The following is a 19,896-nucleotide window of genomic DNA, read 5'->3' as shown; positions in this document are numbered from 1 at the left end:
GTCTATTTAATAAATGTATCAAAATTTTTTCAAATTTTACACGTTTGATTTATGCAATAAAATCTTTTGATCTATTACTTTTAATTTTTAATTTTAATTTTAATTTACTTATTTTTAATAAAGAATTTCACGAATTTCATTTATGAAACTTCCCATAATAAAATGCCTTTTCGTATATAACAAACAGAAGAAAACAATTACAAATATGTAGCAAGATAGATATTTAATATGTAAATGTAATGATAGTTTGATTCCAAATTAAGGGCAAATCTGACAGACTGATACTGATAACTACATCCCTTCTCATGCAAATTAAGATTACATTATTAAATTCTCAAAAAAGATTATAATAACTAATTCATCAATAATCCATAAAGTCCATAATTGAAGCCAACAAAACGTGTTGGCACAAAGACTCTAAATCAAACAAAGTAAAAACTAAAAAGCTTCCAGCTAGCGCTAGCCTCCATTGCCTACAGGCTTCGGTTCAATCATCCATCATGAGAGCTGCATGCAGTTGTTCAAAACAAAATGAAATGAGTTAAAAATACAACTGAAAAGTGATTCCTAGCAATGAGCCGAAAAAAAAAAAAAAGGAAGGGTGGATTGAAGTCTCACCTGCTGCTCCTTTATTTTCACCAAAGCATCCACTTCATAATTTACCTGTGACCAAAAAGATATATAATTAATATTTGTAAATGTTTTATGCATAATACATGCATAGAGAGGAACTTATATGGTAAATTTTAACTATCAATGAAGAGAGAAATTATTAAGTACCACAAACCATACCTGGTAATCTTTTGATCTTCAAAATGAAACTCTTGGATGTGTGCTATCTTGGACCAACCAGCACCCACTTCGGGTCGATATTTTCACTCAATGTAGGACATTCTTGAATCTGTAATTGTGTAAGCGAGGTGAGGCGATCCACGCCATCCGGAAGAGAGGATAATTTTGGGTAGTCAAGAATCTCAAGTCTTTGAAGTGATGACAGATTTTGAAGCTATTCCGGTAGTACCTCAAAGTTGGGACTATGGTGAATTTGTATGAGTTGCAAAATGTCAGCAAATCTATCGAGAAGCAATAGCTGTGGATCCTCCAACCTTGGTGCACCCCATATTTCCAATTGCTTTAGGCACAGGTGAATGTCTCTGTCTTCTCTTTCTTCCAGTTCCATGCGTAAATTGATTATTGGTCATTCAACTATAGGAATACACTCCAGCTTGATTAGAAATTTCAGACTTCTTGGTAGTAAGACTAGTTTAGAGCAACATTTCATAGTCTACCGTCGAAGTGATGTCAGGTGTTGCATCCCTTCAAACGAATATTCCAGCGACTCACATCTGTAGTGGTACAAGAACTGAAGAGAACTTCAACATCCTGGTCGAATCTCACTTATATGCGTAGTATCCCCGGTTAGCTCCAGGAATATGAGATTGATCAAGCTTTGCAAATTGCGAGGCAGTTGAAATTGTTGATCAATAACCAGCAACCTTAATGTCAACAAGCTTTGAAGCTTATAGATAGAATGAGGAAGCTTTCTCATTCTATAACACCCGGATAAGTCAAGATATCTTAAATGCTTCAAGGTGCCAACGGAATTGGGCAATACTTCCAAAAATGAATAGGAGAGATCAAGTAGCCGCAGGAACTTGAAATTCAAGATAGAAGCTTTTACAAAATGTTCCTCAATTACCCTATTTGCTCCTGAAGAAGGTAGGATCACTAATGTCCGCACACCTTTTAAATTCTTCAAAAGTGATTGTGGAACTCTCAATGGATTATCACCCGATAATGACAGATGTCGAATACCATCAGCAGCATTTATTGTATGAGGATAAATTGTTAAGCAGTCATCTTGAGACACGTTTGACAAGAGACCGTGCATTAGGTCCTGGATTTTAATCTGCAATATGCATGTTTATCCTTGACATCTTGGACAAATTAAACCCCTCCACCATAATTCTTTGAAGTGTCGTAACCCAACATCTCCCCACTCTTCGTTTTTCTTAGGGCTTTCAATAAGTCCAACGGCCATCCAGAATTGGACGATATATTCAGTATCATAAATAGTATCCTTTGGAAGCAATGACAAATAAGTTAGACACCTTTGCAAATGAGATGGCAAATGATTATAACTCAATTTCAGCATAGGTAGGATGTCATTTTCATTTTGATCAAGTTTCCATATGTCATTATCTTTTATAAATTCCCATTCATGTAGCTCAGTTTTCATGTAGAGTAAGCTCCCTAAAGTTCTCACGGCCAATGGAACCCCTTTGCATTTTTTCAAAATTTCGTTACCAATTCTCGTAAGGTTTGGATAAACTTTCTCATCCCCTTTCCTAAATGCCCATTTTACAAACAAAGACAAGCAATCTTTGTGACTAAGACCTTTCAAGTTGTACGGAACAATAGTACCCACTATCGATGCAACTTTTGAACTACGTGTAGTCACAGTGACTTTACTTTGTTAAAAGTTACCCATTGTCAGCAGTAAATCTTTCAGTTCCATCCATTTTACATGATCTTTGTTCCATACATCATCGAAAACGAGTAAAAAAGTTTTACCATCTAAAAGCATTCGCAAATGAGTTTGCAATGCATTAACTGGTAAGCCATTACATCTTTGTCCCGTAATGGAGTAAAAAACATCACAAAGTAACCTAGCAAGATCAAACTCATCTGACACACACACCCATATTTTCAAGGGAAAGACCCTAGTGATCCTTTCATCGTTGTACACAAGTTGAGCAAGCGTGGTCTTCCCTAAACCTCCGATTCCAACTATAGGGATGACGGGAATTTTTTCAGCATCAGTTGGCTTGACTAAGAGATCTATGATGTTTTCTTTGTCTTGATTTCGGCCTATCACATTAGAAGATATCACAAAGGAGTGGGTATCCCTAAGAATAATACGCCGGCTCTCAACTTTCTCTTCAAGTCCAAGATTAAACCTTTTGAAATCACTAGCAATCGTATCTAGCCTTTCGTTGATCTTTTTGATTTTATGACTCATCCTCAAAGGGAATGCAAATGGAATAGAGAGGGAAGGGAATCGTACCAATTTGGTGGTGGTGCTTCGACGATTGATCAACTCCTTTCGCAGCGCTTCACACCTGAATTCATCAAGCACATCCTCAGCATCATATAAGACGTCTCTAAGCTTCCCCAAACTAAGGCGCAACGTCTCATTCTGGTGCTGCCGTTTTTCGGCATCTAACAGCGCAGCTTTGATGTAGGTCACGGTTTCCTGAAGCCTTCTGAAATCACAACTGAGATTCCATAGCGATAGAGTTTCTTTGGCAGCCAGGGAGACTATCTTCTCCAAAAGCTTTTCTGCAACGATGGCCAGAAATGATTCCGCCATAATTAAAGTCTGGAGAGGCAATCAAAGGTAAAGGAAAATTGAGTATAGTATTTATGAAGAAGTTTGTTTCAAGGAAATTAAGCAACTGAAATTAGAGTAAATATTTAATTATAGCAGCCGTGACTTCCGAATTTTTGGTTGGGTGCTTTCTAATCAGTTATACCACCACCAAAAGAAAACAAAAGAAAAAGCATTAGTCTTGCGAGTTGCGACAAAGAGAAAACAAAAGAAAGAGCTTCTGGTCTTGCGAGTTGCGACAAAGACTAATGGATGTTTTTTTTCTAAACAAAATAGAATGGGTGCGTGAATGAAGTTTCCACGAAGTTTGGCGTTAACTTAAATTAATCGATTTGAGTTATTAACGTGTCTTATCGTTAAAAAAAAAAAAAAAAAAAGGGTTTGTCTTCGTCCAAAGTCACATTTTCTTCCGAAAGAAAAAAAAAAAAAAAAGAGTGCATTGAATAACTCACTGTTTTGAAAATAATAATAATTTGTTAAAGTTATTTGAACTTAGGGCAGTATGCACCAAAAATATGCCTTAACATTTTTTAGTAAAAATAATTTATAAAATTAGTTTGTGATCCGTGAAATATATGAATTAATTTTATCTATTTAAATGTGTAGAATACATACCAATTAACATTTTTTAAGATTATATTCAAAATTTTAAAATTTATAATATAATATATTATAATATTTAATTAAAAAATTCGAGTCGATAATTATGATTTTTTATTTAAATATAACAATTATTTATATATAATAAGATAAAATTAAATTCCTAAACGGACAAATGTCAATTAAAAGCAGACTAAGAATATTTCAATTATGCTGCTAGATATAAATAGACACAGTTCACACCAATTCCAGAACTAAGCTTTGAAGAAACAATTTAAAAGAAAATTCCAAAAGAGAGAAAAGTGAACGAAATTGAAAATAATATATTTTTTCTCAAATCTAATTAATAATTATAATTTATTGAAAAATAAAGCGAAAAGTTACACAAAATGAAATTATGTTTGATAGCATGGGTATATCCTTCCACATACAAAATGGTCGCAGTATCAGATATCGAATCTGAAAAGAAAGAGTTGATAATCAAATTTTTTGAAATATAAAATTGTTAGTTTTATTGGAAATGGACATATAGCACTTTTCATAGTTTCAAATACATTGTTAAATGATGAATTAAATCATTAAAAAAATATTGATATGCCTTCACTTATCATTTAAGTTATTGAGAAAAAATGAAAAATAATATACCTTTAAACCAACTTTTGTAAATTAAAAAAGAAAAAAAATGATATAGCACATACTATTTAACAACTTAAAAGCATAAGATAATTCTTGGATGACAATTATGAAGAATAGATAATTTTTAAGTATTTAATTTTAAAGCTATTTGAATTTTAAATGTCATACATATTAGAAAAAGATGAGTTGAGAGAAGAATTTTGTTTGATTTAAATAAAATAAAATATATATGGATTAAAAGATTTAGATAAAGTTAATCTTTGTAATTTTTAAAATTTAAAAAGTGATTAGATATGATTATTTGAAAAACAATGTAAATTTAAAAATTATTTATAGGATCCTATGTGTAAAAAATATAAATTATTCTCGTAAATATTTACTTGATAAACATATGCATATATCTTATGATATAATATATACTAGATTAGATTAAAAATTTATTCATAAAATTTTGGATTAAACTCATCTCTATGTAAATTAATTAATATTAATTGGATTAAAATTAATAATTAATAATTAATAAATTTTTAATATTTTTTATTTTTTAACAAACTACATATATCAATTTATAAATGTTGATTTGAAAATTAAATTATTATTTATTTGATCGTTAAAAAAAAAAAACTTTAACAACTTTACATAAAGCATCGTTACTTAAATCTTACCTACTCAACCAGGGACATCATTAGGGTTGTCCAAATTCAAACAAGAAAACTTCTTTGTAACTTACGTATCTTGACAGCGTAATAGATCTGTGCCCTCGTTCCTCGCTTTTTCCAACTTTGACTAATGCAATAACCATGGTCTTGGTACGTAGTTCTCCCATGTTTTCTCTATACTTCATAGAAACTCATAAATGCAATACTATTTGATCTGATTATCTTTTACATCTAAAGTAATTGTTAATATTATTAGGGTTACTATGCAATTTAGTTTTTGAATTATATCGCTTTTTACTATATTGTACATATAAAAAAAATCACGATTAAGTAACTAAATTTTGATTTGTTAAGTATTTGGCAATAAACATTAACTTTATAAACAATAAGTTAATTTGGTTAAAAAATAATTAATAATATTATGATATGTGATAAAAAAGTATCACATCATCTTTAATTTTTTTTATACTTTTTGAACTTGAAAAAAAAAGGAAAATAAGAAAAAGTTAAAAAAAAAAAAAAGAAAAAGAGAGAAAGGGATCACAGAGAAAGAGAAGGGTAGGGGGAGGGGGGAAAGATGGTCCTTTTCTAAAAAATTATAATTTTATAATTTTTAATTTCTAAAACTGTTTTTATTCGTTTTCTTTAAAAAATTAAAAACTATTTTTTAAAATGACATATGAATAAATTTTTTTTCTATATTTTAACTAACAATATTAATAAGTGGTGTAAAGTGTTTAACGAAAGCAAAATTGGGATACTTAATAGTAAATTTTTTAAATGTTAAATCATGAAAAGTGATATTATTCAAGATCAAATTGCATTTGAACTTTTATTATTATTTTTAAACATCTATTGGTGCTTTTACTATTTGTCTTTTCCTTTTTTTTATTTTTAATTTTTTTGTTATATTAATTATTCTTTTGAAGCACAACATTTTGAAAATAACTAGGACCAATTATGGGTAAATTTTGTTTTGTTTTGTTATCTCTATTTATCATATTTTTTTTGTAAAATTTATTTAATTAAAAAACTTCCAAAAAAAAAGGAAAGATAAAAAAATAAACAAGAATGACATGTGTATTCCTTAATTGACCTTTTTTTTTAAAAAAGATAATTATCCAATTAAAAATAAATTGAAAAACAAAAAAAATTAAAAAAAGTAAAATATGATAAAATAAAAAAATGAGAAAAATAAAAAAAGCTCATAGCTAGTGCTACATTAACACCTCATATTGAGTTTAAAATATTAATTTCTTAAATTAAAATAAAAAATAATTTTATTAATACAATAAATACATATATAAAGTTAAATAAATAATAAATAAAAAAATATATATCTTGAAATAGGTTAAGACAAAGCAGATTAAATATGCTTCTGACCTGAATTTTTTTTTTTTTTAAATTTTATCTGTTTCTTGTCAATCTCAATATAAAAAATCATCTTTTATTAGATCAAGATTGATTGAAACTTATTGGATATAAATTATTTTATAATTTTTATTGATTGATATATTTTATTATAAAATTTATTTAATTAAAAAAAATTAAAAAAAGTGAAAAAAAAATGAGATGCCACGTTGACGCTTGTTGCATGTTGGCTAAAACAATAGACATCGATTTTGTTATTTCTTCATCAAGTCTAAGCTCTCTCCCACTCTACCCCTTTTTGTGTTGTACCTTCTATCAATTGGTTGCTTCTTTTACTTGAAGGTTATTGGTTGTAGTTCGTGTCATAATTGGAAGAATGCCCCTTCAGGTAGAGATTGTGATGGGACTTGAGGAAGAGTTTGGAATTACCGTGGCAAAAGACAATGCCCAAAGCATCGCAACTATTAAAGAAGAAGCAGATCTTATTGGGAAACTCTGTAGCGTGAAAGGTGCCTAGAAACAAGGCCGAAGTTGGAGGTTCATATGCCATTGCCCATATTGATGTCACTTACCAGCCTGTATTTTCCAATCTTCTTGTGAACTCACGTCTATTTATTTGTTCATTCTAGAAAAACTCAAAGTTGTAGGGCTTTTTGGTTAAATTGTGAATTTAACTTTTTATGCTGTAAGTCAAGTTAAAACTATTTGATTTGATCGTGTCGCTCTTTTAAATTGGTACTTGGTATTGTTTAATTTTTTGTTTTGATAAGCCGCACATACAGTTATAGGGAAATGGGCAATGTAGCTTTTAGTTTCGGGGGGCTTAGGCCCTGAAAAAGGTAACGCCCAAACAAAAAGCTCAACATCCAGCTGACACGACAGGACTTGTTAAACCAAAAACTCAAATATTAGGTCAAGGTCTTGAATGACTTGGGGTGAATTTCATTGGGATGAAATAGTCTAAAATCTTACACTACACGACGGAGGTCGAAGTCTCATTGGGTTGAATAAGAAATGGGCACTTCATGTTGAATGCCTGATGTTCCCTTTTCAAGCAAGAAGAGTTTTTTTGTCCCGAAGGAGTCACCCAACAGTTATGAGATGATGGTTTCATTCCAAAGGATCCAATCACAAACAGATAGAACACAAACAAATAGCTAAAGCGCAAGTATTAGGCAAACAGATAAATAGGTCTGGTTCAAGACACATGATCGTCAAAGAAAGTAAAAGCTTTGAACAGACGGCGCCTTGCAGGGTTTGGCTGAATTTTCCAACACCATAAGAGCTATCCGTAGTGGTTTGATTTGAAGCCAAATGAGTTTTAGATCTTAAAATACAACTGAAAGTGAGTTCCTAGGTAGGCATAGGCATGTGTCACGAGCTCAAAGAAGAGTCTTGAATCTCACGTCGAACATAATAAGATGGTCACTGGGGTATACAAAGATTCACACCACTTTTTTATTGTGAGGCACTTTTTGTAGGATAAAATCGTGAGGCCAAGGGAGCCAGAGCGAACAATACCTCACAAAGGTGAGAATCGTGACGGTTAGGTTGATCTGAGATGCCAGATGAATAGATGCCCGGGTCTCGGAGCTGCACGGATTCAGAGCTTAAATCTCGACCCGTGACAAGTGGTATCAGAACCAGCCCTAAACCATTCGATCCACGTCGAGCACCTCGAGGGAGGTAGGCAAGGTGGCCAGCCTTCGTGACGAGGGCGTCATGAGGTTGGGTGGGGGAGAATGTCACGGACCTAAGGAAGAGTCTCGAATCCCACATCGAACATAATAGGAGGGTCACTGGAGTATAAAAGGGTTCACACACTTCTTCTTTGTGAGGTCCTTTGTAGGATAAAACTGTGAGATCAAGGGGATCAGAGTGGATAATACCTCACAAGGGTATGAATCGTGACGGTTAGATTGATCTGAGACGCCGAATGAGTGGATGTCCGGGTCTCGGAGCAGTGTCGAATGAGTGGATGTCTAGGTCTCGAAGCCGCGCAGGTTCGAAGTTTAAATCTCGACCTATGACACATGCACCTAAGTATCTCAGTTTGACAGTAACTACAAAGAGAAACACAAGACAATATTGTAATTACATTCATCTTATAGAAGGCCCACAAGCTATGACTATTTCTATCACTTAGCTATAGTTAATTGTAACCTTTTAAAACGGATGATTATATTTTTATTTGCCTTTATGCATCCAAAAACAAAAGATAATTAGCAAAAAATCTCAATCAAACAAATCCTATAAGAGTAATAGTATATGAAAAAGTGTAGCAAAAATTGAAGGATTCTCATGAAATGTTACTGATAACAAACAAGCTAAATAGATTGAATGAAATTGTCTCACCTGCTTGCACTTTTATTTTTTACCAAAGCACCCGGACCAATTTACCTATGATCATTTCAAAATCAATGCAAATGTTAGATATTTCAAGAAGATGGATGAATTGACTAGCACATATCATTTAGAGCAATTTTCTTATAATTCTGTATTCTGGAAAATTTAATATGAAAAAAGAAATCTCATAAGGGAAGAAAAAAGAATGAGAGATTGGTAACACCAAGCCGATCTACTAATCTTTAATATGAACCTCTTGAACGTGTGCAATCTTGGACCAATCAGCACCAACCCCAGGTTGTCAATTTTGGCGTAACGCAGGACATATTTGAATCTTTACTTGTCTAAGTGCAGTGAGGCGATTTAGTCCTTCGGGAACAGAGGATAATGCTGGACAACTTTCAAGCTCCAACCTGTTATGTGATGTGAGATTTTGCATCCATTCTGGTAGTACCTTGAAGTTGGGACATCTCCTTATTGGCATGGATTTAAAAAGGCTAGCTGATCCTTGAAGAAGCAACCGTGGCAAATCCTCCAACGCTTCTGCTTCCAATATTGTTAAAGTTTTGAAGGTCTTGGTCTTCTTCTCCTTGTTCCATTGACAAATTGATTTTTGGGCAGCCATTGATATTGATTTCCTCTAATTTGGTTAGAAATTTCAGACTTCTTGGCAGTGAAATCAATCTAGAGCAGCTTTGGATATCCAATCTTCCAAGTGATGTGAGGAGTTGCATCCCATCAAATATAGATTCTATCATATCACAGTCGAACAAGCGCAACAACTGAAGCGAACTCTAACATCCTGGTTGAATATCCCTTAAAAGCACAGAATCTGTGGCTATTTCTAGAAATCTGAGACTTAATCAAGCTTTGCAAACATTCAGGTTCTTCAATCAGTGGAACGTCAGCTAACCGTAATGTCAGCAAGCTCTGAAGTTTACGGATAGAAGTAGGAAGTTTCCTCATTCTTCGACACCTGGATAAGTCAAGATATCTTAAATGCTTTCAGGTGCCAACGGAATTGGGCAATACATCCAAAGATGAAGAAAAGAGATCAAGTAGCCGAAGGAACTCGAAATTCAAGATAGAAGCATTTACAAAATGTTCCTCAATTATCCTATTTCTTCCTGAAGAAGGTAGGATCACCAATGTCCGCACAATTTTTAAATTCTTCGAAAATGATTGTGGAGCTCCCAATGGATTATCATCCGAAAATAACAGATGTCAAGTATTTTCAGCAGCATTTACCGTATGAGGATAAATTGTTAAGCAGTCATCTTGAGACACATTTGACAAGAGATCATGCATTAGGCCATGGATTTTAAATGTGTAAAATGGATGTTTATCCTCGACATCTTGGACAGAACCCCTCAACCATAATTCTTTGAAATATCGTAACCCAACATCTTCTCACTCTTCGTTTTGCTTAGGGCTTTCAATAAGTCCAATGGCCATCCAGAATTGGACGATATAATCAGTATCATAAATAGTGTCCCTTGGAAACAATGACAAATAAGTTAAGACCTTTGCAAATGAGATGGCAAATGACTATAACTCAATTTCAGCATAGGTAGGATGTCATTTTCATTTTGATTAAGTTTCCATATGTCATTATCTTTTATAAATTCCCATTCATGAAGCTTAGTTTTCATGTAGAGTAAGCTCCCTAAAGTTCTCACCGCCAATGGAACCCCTTTGGATTTTTTCACAATTTCGTCACCAATTCTCATAAGGTTTCGGTAAACTTTCTCATCCCCTTCCTGAAATGCCTGTTTTACAAAGACAGACAATCTTTGTGGCTAAGACCATTCAAGTTGTACGGAGCAATAGTACTCATTATCGAAGCAACTTTTGAACTTCGTGCAGTCACAATAATTTTACTTTGTTGAAAGTTACCCATCGTCATCAGTAAATCTCTCAATTCCATCCATTTTACATGATCTTTGTTCCATACATCATCTAAAGCAAGCAAAAAAGTTTTACCATTTAAAAGCATTCGCAAATGAGTTTGCAATGCATTAACTGGCAAGCCATTACATCTTTCCTCCGTAATGGAGTAAATAATATCACAGAGCAACCTAGCAAGACCAAACTCATCTGACACGTATGCCCATATTTTCAAGGGAAAGCCCTTAGTGATCCTTTCATCGTTGTACACAAGTTGAGCAAGTGTGGTTTTCCTTAAACCTCCGATTCCAACTATAGGGATGACGGGGATTTTTTCAAAAACGGTTGGCTTGACTAAAACATCTATGATGTTTTCTTTGGCTTGATTTCGACCTATCACATTAGAAGGTATAACAAAGGAGTGGGCATCTCTAAGACTAACATGTCGGATCTGAACTTTCTCTTCAAGTCCAAGATTAAATTTTTTGAAATCACTAGCAATCGTATCTAGCTTTTCGTTAATTCTTTTGATTTTATGACTTATCCTTAAAGGGAAGGCAAATGGAATAGAGAGGGCTGGGAATTGTACCAATTTGGTGGTGGTGCTTCCACGATTGATCAACTCCTTTTGCAGCGCTTCACACCTGAATTTATCAAGCACATCTTTAACATCATATAAGACGTCTCTAAGCTTCCCCAAACTAAGGCGAAACATCTTATTTGTTGGACCTAAAGCAACAAATACAACATAGCAGAAGTAATATATTATAATATATCGCAATAGATTCACAATAATAAACAATAATCAACAATCAACAACATAAGAAAAATAAAACACATTAAGATTTATATGAAAAACCTTTCAATATAAAGAGAGAAAATCACAAATCATTAGAAAAATCTTTACTATTAAATAATGAATATACAAAGTTTTTTTTTAGCTAAAATTAGAGCTAGTCAATAACTAGAAAGATAATTGGAGAAATCTCATCAAATCGGTGACTCAACAAATATTCCTTGGATTTGTTCCTAAAAAGCTTCAAACCTGATTTTCACTGTTTAGAATGTGAAACTCTGAATTGCAAACCTGTTGACAAAGTTTCAACTCAATCAAACCATAGATTGATTCTATTTAATTAACTTTCCTTTCTCTCTTTTCTCTTTATTTTTTTGGCTTTTCTTTTTTGTATTTGACATTTAACCTTCTGTTTCTTACCAAAAAATGCAACTTTTTTTTTCTTTTATTACCTAAGGCTCTCTTAGGGTAGCTTAAAACACATAAGGCCCATGGCCTTTGAATGGTTAAGACCAATATCATGGGGTTGGATCCCACATATTCCTAACAATCTCTTTATTTAACCCCATTATGAGGAGATTCATCATCATAGCAATTTCATTTGAAACTTACCTTAGCCAAAAAATCCATTCTGGCCAAGTTACTACAGAGCTTAAGCTTTTTTCTATGAAGTATCTTAGTCAATATATCTACTACATTCACATCAATATGACTTTTCTCAATAGGATCTGCTGTTCTTCAATTATCGAAAATAACCAATGACATCTAACAATCAATGTGCTTTGATTTATCTTCATTGGATCACATCTTTACTTTTGACTATCTTTATCTTCATTGGATCCATACTTTGTAGCTAAATTTTTTATCACCATATCTTACAAACATACACTACGTGTTTTTATTGTCAAACTTTGACCTCTATTTTTTTAGCACATGTATAAATGCTTTACACCTAAAAACTTTTAAGTAAGAGTATGAAGCATTTTTTCCTATCCATATATTTTTTTAAAATATCAAAGCCCAAAGGAACTGATGGTGATCTGTTAAGAAAATAATAAGTTGTATTGGTTGTTTCACCTCAAAATGACTTTGGTAATTTTGTTATTCTTAACATATATTTGACTTTTTCTATAATAATGTAGTTTATCCTTTTAGCTATACCATTATGCTATGGTGTTTCAGGTTCTGCCATTTCATATTTGATCCCATACTTTGAACAATACTTTTCAAAGTTTTTGGATGTGTATTTCTCACCATTATCAGTTTAAATATACTTCAAAGGCATCTTTATCATCCTTTTAACCATAGTATGAAATTTTTAAAAATACTACAATACCTAATTTTTATTTTTCAACATATACATTTAAGTCTTGCATTAAGCATCATAAATAAAAGTAACAAAATACCTACTATCACCCAATGACTCAACCTCAATGGGACTATATATGTCAGAATGAATCAATTTTAATATATTTTCTTTTCTTTGAGAACTCTTATGAAAAAAAAAGTCTACAATACTTGTCAAATAGATAATGATCATATAAATCGAGAGACATACTTTTGGTTAAGATAATAAATGACTGCCTTTCGAACAGCTATAACCCCTTCTTGCTCATGTGTGCTAGCCTCTTGTGTCACAAGTTTGTTGAAGTATCATTCTTAATGGCATTTATCTAGTTGCCTTTCAATTGCATCTATATCTTGTATATTGTGTAGCATAATTTTTTTCTTGCAACTACCATAGATCTTTTAAGAAGCTCCACTGTCCATTCTTTTGTTAACTCTAATAACGTTCCTTATCAATGACATTAATAACAAGCAAGTTCATTTTTATATCTAAAATGTGTCTGACATCCTTTAAAGTTAATATGTAGCTTGTACTAATTTATATAATAATATCACTAATTATAATAATCTGTGATACACTTTTGTTTTTCATCTTGGTGTAACCAAAGTCTTATGCTTTGTAAGTTATAAATAACTTTTTCTTAGGAACACAATGATGTGTCACTCTTATGTTAACTATTCACTTAATGTTAGGATCACCAACATGATTATAATTATTATGTGTACAAATTAAAGTAACTGAATCATTATTTGAATTCGCTAATTTAACATTGTCATAATCTGAACTCATATCTTTCTGATCTTTTCACTCTTGCTTTAAGATTTTGTAGTATTACTTTATATGACCTATTTTACTATAATGAAAGCACTTCACTTTATCTCTGAACTTGGATTTATGTTTAGATTTACTATGACCTTTTAAGTTTTGACTTTTGCTAATGTTTCTACCCTTGTTCTTTGTGACATGAGCTTGATTCTCAGGGTCTAAATCTTTTTACCTTACTTCTTCATTAAGCATACTATCTTTTATCAACTTTAATATTACATTGTAATCAGGAGCTAAATTAAGAACAGTCATAACTAGAGTATTTTAGCTATCTAGCAATAAACCTAAAAAAAATAACACATTAATTTCATCATTTATCTTAAGCTTCATATTAGTCATCCAATTAAATATATCTTGAAAATTACTCAAGTGCTCTGTAATCGATCATTCATCCATGTACTGTAAAGTTACTAGTCTTTTAATAAGTATAACTTTATTCATACTTATTTTTCTTTCATATAATGTCAATTTTTTTCAAATAGTGTAAACATCTATTTTTTATGCTACATGATGGAACACATTGATATCAATCCATTTTTTGATTGTAGCTAGTATTTTTTTATATGGCTTCTTTCAGCTTTCATTTTTCATATCTGCTGGTTTAGTCGAATAACCTAATATTGACTCATATAAATCTTTGCAGTATAAATAATTTTTCATTATAGGCTTTCAAGTTAAATAATTTAATGCTATTAATTTTATCATAGAATATGTATCAGTCTCCATGATCTCAAATAAAATTTACTTTTATCATTTGTTATTTCTGTATCAATATTTCAAAATAACCCTTACTCTGATACCATTTTTTTTATCTGTTAAAAAGTTGGGGCAGGCCTTTTTAATTTAAAATTAATAATCATTAAAACTCCAAAAACCTGTAAAAACAAACAACGAGAATCTAGCCCTGTAACTGGAACTGAAACTCAACGCAGTCTCTCTCTTTTCTCTTTATCCTCCTTCATCTCCACCCATTTGCTCTGTATCCGTCGCAACTCAGCAAAGATTCTTCGTAGGCACAACACCATCTTCCTCAATAAACTCAGGCACTTTCTTTTCCAAAGATTCTTCCTTTTTTTTTTTTTTTTGGTTTTCTTTCTGTTTCATTTTCATGAATTTTATTTTGTTTTGGTTTTGAACAGTTTTCATCGGTTTCACGAGATGGCAACAGAGGGAGGCAAGAGCTATGCCAGGAGAGACAAACTCCTGGAAATCGAGTCAAAGGTTAGAGTTTGGTGGGAAGAAAAAGATGTGTTTAAAGCTGAACCCAATGAAAAACCACCTCAACCAGGTGAAAAATTCTTTGGGAACTTTCCTTTTCCTTATATGAATGGTCTTTTACATCTGGGCCATGCCTTTTCGCTTTCGAAACTCGAGTTTGCTGCTGCTTATCATAGATTAAGAGGTGCCAATGTGTTATTGCCTTTTGCTTTTCACTGTACCGGTATGCCAATCAAGGCTTCAGCTGATAAACTTGCTAGGGAAATCCAACAATTTGGTGATCCACCCATTTTTCCTCATGAGGTAGTAGATGAGGAACCTAACCCAACAGAAGAATCTGACCCAAATGAAGATGCCAATGTGGCGCCTGATAAGTTTAAAGGTAAAAAGTCTAAGGCGGCATCTAAATCTAGCGGACAGATGTTTCAGTGGGAAATTATGAGGAGTTTTGGACTTTCAGATAGTGAGATATCAAAGTTTCAGAACCCGTCTGAATGGTTGAAGTTCTTTCCGCCATTGGCTGTTCAAGACCTCAAGGCTTTTGGATTAGGTTGTGATTGGAGAAGGTCATTTGTGACCACAGATATGAATCCGTTTTTTGATTCGTTTGTTAAGTGGCAGATGAGGAAGTTGAAATCGATGGGTAAGATTGTTAAAGATATGAGGTATACTATATATTCTCCATTGGATGGTCAGCCATGTGCTGATCATGATAGGGCAACTGGTGAAGGAGTTCAGCCTCAAGAGTATACTATTATTAAAATGGAAGTGGTGCCACCTTTTCCAGCTAAAATGCGTGTTTTGGAAGGGAAAAAAGTGTTTTTGGCTGCTGCAACATTGAGGCCTGAGACCATGTATGGGCAAACAAACTGCTGGGTTTTGCCTAATGGGAAATACGGAGCCTTTGAAATCAATGAAACTGAGATATTTATTCTGACTGAGAGAGCAGCACTCAACCTTGCTTATCAGAAGCTCTCCCGCATCCCCGAAAAACCTACTTGCTTGGTTGAACTGACTGGTTATGATCTGATTGGTCTTCCTGTAAAATCTCCTCTCTCATTTAATGAGATCATATATGCTCTTCCAATGATGACAATTCTAACGGACAAAGGTACAGGGATCGTGACCAGTGTTCCCAGCGATGCTCCTGATGATTATATGGCCTTACATGATTTGAAAGCAAAACCCGCTTTTCGGGAAAAGTTTGGGGTGAAGGATGAATGGGTATTGCCATTTGAGATTATACCCATCATTGACATTCCAGAATTTGGAGACAGGGCAGCTGAAAAAGTTTGTGTGGATCTGAAAATCAAAAGTCAGAATGAGAAAGAAAAGCTTGCTGAGGCGAAGAGGTTGGTGTACTTGAGAGGTTTTACAGAGGGAACCATGACTGTTGGAGAGTATGCAGGAAGAAGAGTCCATGAAGCTAAGGCACTGATAAGGACCAAACTGATTGAGACGGGCCAGGCAATAATTTATAGTGAGCCTGAGAAGAAGGTTATGTCAAGGTCTGGTGATGAGTGTGTTGTGGCTCTTACAGATCAATGGTACATCACATATGGTGAACCGGAATGGAAACAACTAGCTGAGGAGTGCTTATCCAACATGAATCTATACTCTGATGAGACACGACATGGCTTTGAACATACTTTAGGATGGCTGAACCAATGGGCTTGCTCACGATCCTTTGGGCTTGGGACTCGCATTCCTTGGGATGCAGAATTCTTTGTTGAGTCATTATCCGACTCAACCATTTACATGGCTTATTACACAGTTGCTCATCTTTTACAAAATGGGGACATGTACGGAAAAAGTGCTGATCTGGTTAAACCTGCCCAGATGACTGATGAGGTCTGGGAATTTCTCTTCTGTGGTGGTCAGTATCCCAAATCTTCTGATATCCTATCCTCTGTTCTTAACAAGATGAAGCAGGAGTTTGAGTACTGGTATCCATTTGATCTTAGAGTTTCTGGAAAAGACCTTATCCAGAACCATTTAACATTTTGCATCTACAATCACACGGCAATCATGTCCAAGGATCACTGGCCTTGTGGATTCAGGTGCAATGGACATATTATGCTTAATTCAGAGAAGATGTCCAAGTCTACTGGAAATTTCAGGACACTGCATCAGGCAATTGAGGAATTCTCTGCTGATGCTACAAGATTCTCTCTGGCTGATGCTGGGGATGGTGTAGATGATGCAAACTTTTTGTTTGAGACTGCCAATGCTGCAATCTTACGGCTTACAAAAGAGATTGCATGGATGGAAGAGATTCTGGCTGCAGAATCGTCTTTGAGGACAGGTCCCCCATCTACCTATGCTGATCGGGTGTTTGAAAATGAGATAAACATTGCTGTCAAAATGACTGAGCAGAATTATAGGGATTACATGTTTCGGGAGGCTCTCAAGACTGGCTTTTATGATCTTCAAGCTGCCAGGGATGAGTATAGGTTCTCTTGTGGCAGTGGGGGCATGAACCGTGACCTTGTATGGCGGTTTATGGATGTGCAGACTAGGCTTATCACTCCAATCTGCCCTCACTATGCGGAGTTTGTTTGGAGAGAGCTTTTGAAGAAGGATGGCTTTGTGGTGAAAGCAGGCTGGCCCACAGCAGATTCTCCAGATCTGCAACTCAAGAGTGCCGATAAGTATTTGCAAGATTCCATTGTGTTGATGAGAAAGCTGCTCCAGAAGCAGATTTTGGGATCAAAGAAAGCTAATAAGAAAGGTGCTCCTGTTACATCGCTAACTGAGGACAAGTTAAAAGGCCTAATCTTTGTGAATGAGCAATTTGAAGGATGGCAAGCGGAGTGTTTGCAGATTCTCCAAAGCAAGTTCGACAATAAGACCCATACTTTTGCATCAGACGGGGAGATAATGAACGCATTGCAGGAGAGCACTGTTGGTCAGGCAGCAGACTTTAAACAGATCCAGAAACGTTGTATGCCATTCTTGACGTTCAAGAAGGATGAGGCTATTAAAATTGGTGCCCAAGTCCTGGATTTGAAGCTGCCCTTTGGAGAGATTCAGGTCCTTAAGGAGAACTTGGACTTGATCAAAAGACAACTTGGTCTTGAAGAGGTAGAAGTCTTGTCGGCCACTGATCCTGATGCTTATGTTCAAGCTGGTCCTCATGCATCCCTGCTAAAGCAGAATCCTCCATCCCCTGGAAATCCGACTGCCATCTTCCTGTCAAGGTGAAGGAACTTTGTCATTTTAGCATGCTATGTTACATCGAGGAAATGTTTTTTTGTTGGACTATTTGGTATCAGGCGTTCTAAATTGGTGTTTTCTCTCTGCATCTGTGTTTAATTGGGTGTTGAACAGCGAATGGTCACTTATGCTTAAATAAAAATTGAGTTTATTACTGTATGCAGGTAAAACATTTTATTGCTGTCTTCCAGAAATATTGCATCAAAATGCTGTTGTGACATGTCTTTGCTAACCTATGTGTTTTTCCTATTTTGTTTTGCATTTAAAGTCAAAGACTTTTTTTTTCTTTTGATATTTTCTTCTATCAGTTTTGCTTATTCATTCCTATTTGTTTTTTTAAATTCCAACATTATTGACCTGGTTCTTACTGTTAATCGCTCCCAATTGTACGAAAAAACACCAATGGTGTTTCAAAAGCAAGAAAAAGAACAGGTTTCCAGTTCAGTTTACTGAGTGATCAGTGCTTGCATTGTCGCAATCCGGTTTCTAATGATGATGTGGTAGGAATCGTTTTCTATTGGTCATCCAAATAAAACATTAATAAAAAAAATTGAGTAAAAAAATTATTGTTTTGTTACCATTTGAATTTAACATGGTAGTGCATGGAAAACATAGCTTAAGACAAATGATTTTTACTTAAACATTTCTACCACTACAAAAGGTTTTATAAGAATTTCATTTTTTTTTGTAGAAGAATTAAAAGAATTCTATTGTATTGTCATTACTCTTTCAATCTCATTTTTTTTTTCAAAATTATATATTTTTTTAAAAACCTAAAATTCTTAATTTTTTTATATTCCAAACTTTTTTTTTCATAATTTTTTATTTTTTGATATTAAAAACTAGGAATTATATATTTTACAAAAAATTAAAGTTAATAATGCATGTTAAATCTCTCTTTTTTTTTAATTCCAAAAAACAAATAAGAACATAAAATATGAAACAGAAGGAGTATCAAATATGAAAAAATAAAGTTGTTAAATGAAAATAAAATGCACTTTCAATTGCTATATTGATTTAAAAAGTGTTTATTGAACGAGTAAGTACAAGCGTATAACCCTACTACTTTAGGTAATTGCAAAAATATTCCTCAATATAATGAAATTAGACATTCACCCCACAGGGACGTATTTGACATGTAAAAGAAAATCTTTCAGTTCTAGAAAAAGAAAAAATAATGGACCGTTAAAACTTCCTCTTTTCTTGCCTTAATTATCGGATCCTTTGGTTTACTGTTTTTCACTTCAAATGGTACACCAGCAAAACGTGGAGGGTGATGATGATGATGATGACCAGCTTGATTATAATAACATTAATGGCACGGGAGGCATTGGACTCGCTGGTGGAAGAGCAACTCGTGCTCGTTCTCCTATGGTAATTTAATGTTACGTGATCTCAGGGGTAGGGTGTCGGATACAAGTATGTATTCGAAACATGATGGTTTTGACAATTTTTACATTAATTTTGAAATTAAAGTTTCATATCAGTATGAATAATGAACTGTTTAAGAAGTGAAACAATGGATTAAAATATCTTTATATGTTTTTTTTAAACTTACCCCATTATCAGTTCTGTCATAGGCACTTTTCTTTAATGGGCATTT

The 19,896-nt window shown here is 33.7% G+C and overlaps 1 protein-coding gene and 2 pseudogenes across 2 annotated transcripts; 1 reads left to right on the top strand and 2 right to left on the bottom strand.

Annotated features, from left to right (window-relative positions):
• Positions 1–197: 197 nt before the first annotated feature.
• Positions 198–3,516, bottom strand: LOC149518169 (putative disease resistance protein RGA1; annotated as a pseudogene).
• A 6,246-nt stretch (positions 3,517–9,762) lies between these two features.
• LOC111277517 (putative disease resistance protein RGA3) lies at positions 9,763–12,558 on the bottom strand. The gene is made up of 8 exons (XM_089763433.1): positions 12,500–12,558; positions 12,299–12,422; positions 12,139–12,229; positions 10,853–11,619; positions 10,683–10,772; positions 10,418–10,551; positions 10,252–10,372; positions 9,763–10,005 (listed from the first exon to the last, which is right to left on the bottom strand). The coding sequence occupies exons 1-8, from the start codon at positions 12,556–12,558 to the stop codon at positions 9,763–9,765; spliced, it is 1,629 nt and encodes a 542-aa protein (XP_089619559.1).
• Positions 12,559–14,742: 2,184 nt separating this feature from the next.
• LOC149518168 (leucine--tRNA ligase, cytoplasmic pseudogene) lies at positions 14,743–18,525 on the top strand (annotated as a pseudogene). The gene is made up of 2 exons (XR_016343650.1): positions 14,743–14,902; positions 14,999–18,525. The product of XR_016343650.1 is annotated as a leucine--tRNA ligase, cytoplasmic pseudogene (transcript).
• The last annotated feature ends 1,371 nt before the right edge of the window (positions 18,526–19,896 follow it).

Source organism: Durio zibethinus, chromosome 7, assembly GCF_047325235.1.
Source record: "Durio zibethinus cultivar Kanyao isolate XHJ-2024 chromosome 7, ASM4732523v1, whole genome shotgun sequence".
Taxonomy (NCBI): domain Eukaryota; kingdom Viridiplantae; phylum Streptophyta; class Magnoliopsida; order Malvales; family Malvaceae; genus Durio; species Durio zibethinus.
This window is presented reverse-complemented; position numbering and strand designations above follow the sequence as displayed.

Coding starts and splice junctions, on each gene's coding strand:
- LOC111277517 (XM_089763433.1), bottom strand. CDS start 12,558: ATGGTGATAAAAAATTTAGCTACAAAGTATGGATCCAATGAAGATAAA. Junction 10,552..10,682: donor CCAAAGGGGTTCCATTGGCG/GTGAGAACTTTA, acceptor ATTGAGTTATAG/TCATTTGCCATCTCATTTGC. Junction 10,373..10,417: donor AGCCCTAAGCAAAACGAAGA/GTGAGAAGATGT, acceptor ATTATGGTTGAG/GGGTTCTGTCCAAGATGTCG.